Consider the following 2,736-nt stretch of genomic DNA (forward strand, 5'->3'; position numbering starts at 1 on the left):
GCGTCCTTTATTTTGCCTGATGTCTGAAGAGGCGGCACAGAAAGCTCAGATGGTCACAGTAACGTGTTGGTCCACTTCCTGCTCCGGGTCTGGGCGTAAGTCGTCTCTAGCAAACCGTTCTTCGCTGTAGAATTTTGCTTTAACAGTGCGTCCACCAAATGCACGCCCATTAAACGTGAGCAGGGCTCGCGTTGCCTCTTCTTTTCTCTCGTATTCACAGAAGATCCGAACCGCGCAGTCATCTGGCACCCCTGCAGCCTCAAATATGCGAACTTGGAGCAGGTTTCCCAATTTCGCTGCTTCCTCCTCTGTCTCTTCCTTCAGATCTGCGTCCACCTGACCCCTACCCACCATGTTCAGCAGCAACAAAATGCGCGTCGGCGCCATATTGAACGTCACCGCCCGAGGCACTTGACCGAGCGACGTTACGTCGTGACCCTATCGAACAACACAGAAAGCATTACCTCGATTCTCAATTCGAAACGAGCCAGAGTGAAGCCGACGGAGGTTGTTTGTCCCTTTTCTCTTCCGCCGCCAGGCGCATGCACCACTTGCAGATAAACAAGGATACATGGACGACCGCTTCGCTGGAGTNTGAAGATCCACATGCCTTAGTATACATGTGCTACTAACAGGAGTCAATACGAGAGTAAGAACACACTTATAACCGCAGAATCTTTTCTTCTACAGCTAAGGGAACAAAGCCAGTCAACTGGTATGATTTGTGTAGAATAACAAGTGTGCTTGTGAAGTAGGTCACACGCGCAACTCAGCAAAACAAACTGCCCAACAAGCGAATGCATCAAATTTGGCACGAGCACCACGGACACTCTCCCCTTTGCACGCACAAGAAGAAACTAAGCGCTTCCTGTGGGTAACGATTAGGCCTGTTCGCTGAAAAAGGAAATTGGTTTGCCTACCTGCACGATAATACCGCTCCTCATAGCCGTTTTCCTTGCCACAAGAGGAGCCGTTATTCCCTGTTTATTGGCACCCAATCCCTCTCCCTGTTTCCACCCCATCTTCTCCATCATACGCGCTGCAAATGTCTTTTTATTTGGGTCAATATATGATGGCAGCAAAGGCGCCTGAGGCTCAGGGGANCCGCCCGCCAAATCAGGTAGGAAAACCGCGGCTGGCCGCCTTGCCTTAATACTCCGTGCATGCGCAGCAAGTGGAAACTGCACAATGGCTACTGCTATGTCCGTACCGTTTCGAGAAGCCTCCTCCTCTTGTTTCTGCTTTTCCAGCTCCTGCTGGCGCAGCCTTTCTAGCTCTTCTCTCTGCTGCTGTCTCATTTTCTCCTTGTGAATCGCAGCGTAGTCGTTCGGTTTTGAGGGGTCATACTCCTGCGGCCAAAGGCCCACGGGCACCCAAGTCGTAGGATCTAAAGGAGCGCTGCTGCCTACAGTTACAGACGTCACATTGAAAACAGGGTCTGCCTGGCTTTTGGCGGATTCTGCTGTTCCTGCTGCAGCGTCCCCCCCACCCGCACCTGCCCCTGATGCGCGTGCCGCAGCAGCCGCATCCGGTTTCTGTTCCTCTGCTAAAACACCAGCATGCAGCTTCTTGAGTCGTTCTAAAACGAGAGCAGCGTCCGCTGCAGCAGCTTGGACGTTTAAAGACGGAGACGCTTTAGGTGCAGCCTTTGCCAACGTCTGTCGCCGTACGACGGCCGGAGTTAAGAGCTTCAGCCTCTGGCTGGCCCACATGGCGCTGCTGGAGCTGGTGGTATCTGTGGTAGCCGCAGTAGCGGCAGCCGCTGCTGCGGCTGTGACTGCAACAGAACCACCGGAACTGGAAGATGACGCGCCTGTGGTTGTGGAAGCTTCAGCTGGTTCATCAGGGTCATCGTACAGAGACCCCAACAACGACCCACTAGGGGCCGGAGTAGGTACGCCTTTCTCTGCGCCATCCCCTTTTGTGGGGGGAGGCAGATCGCCATAAAGAGAATCAAGCATTATTGGAGAGCAGGAAGGCGGGGAAATGGGAGGGCGAGGGAAGGGAAGGGCGGCGAAAGAAGGACTGCACGTGATTGCTGTTGCAAATGCACGTGAGTACTGTTGCAACTATAAATTGCGCAGGAATGCTCAGAGGCCATACAGTACTGTCAGCCAAGCCCTGCAGCTGCAACAGCAAATAAGTTCTTAAAGTGCTTGCACGAGCTCAGTCGGTATGAACGAGGCGGCCGATCCCTTCGATGAGGTCTTTCCATACAGGCTAGTTTGATTAAACTGCCATAACCGTATTTCCATGAAAGAGATAGAGAAATAAGAAAGAAATCCGTCGCCCTCTGGGGGGTTCTTGCAGGCTGCTGCAGAGCATCAGGCAAAGACCGAAGAGATAACTGCGAGACGGAAAGCTGCTGCACGTGTTTAAAATGAGACGCATGAAGCAATAAAAAGTATATTCATAATTTAAAAATAAGATCAGCCAAAGTGTCTACACCCGAAAATCGATTTGAGTGAGCGCCTTGGTTGAGTTTACGAAAATGCGAGCCCCAACGTGTGGACTGGGAAGTCCCCTGTTGGGGAGTGCTTACAAATGTTTGATGAATTATATGCATTGAAACAAAGAATATATTTAGTCAAGCGGAAAAAAGAGCACAAAAAAGGAATTGTGGCCCCAAAATGCCTTCCTGCATGCGCAGCAGCCCGGCATAGGGAACCACTTACGAATTACCTCAATCAATCACCCCACATTTTCCGAAGTGCTCGCAACTAGCCTTGAATTTTC

The 2,736-nt window shown here is 51.5% G+C and overlaps 1 protein-coding gene across 1 annotated transcript; it reads right to left on the minus strand.

The window, feature by feature from the left end:
* Positions 1–45: 45 nt before the first annotated feature.
* On the minus strand, positions 46–1,961 carry EMH_0022840 (DNA repair enzyme, putative; the record flags this gene model as incomplete). The annotated part of the gene is given in 3 exon segments (XM_013502024.1): positions 46–438; positions 921–1,101; positions 1,105–1,961. Coding segments are annotated over 3 exon segments (1,431 nt in total).
* Between the last annotated feature and the right edge of the window lie 775 nt (positions 1,962–2,736).

The sequence above is a fragment of the Eimeria mitis genome, genomic scaffold, assembly GCF_000499745.2.
Source record: "Eimeria mitis Houghton genomic scaffold, Emh_scaff811, whole genome shotgun sequence".
In the NCBI taxonomy this organism is placed as follows: Eukaryota; Apicomplexa; class Conoidasida; order Eucoccidiorida; family Eimeriidae; genus Eimeria; species Eimeria mitis.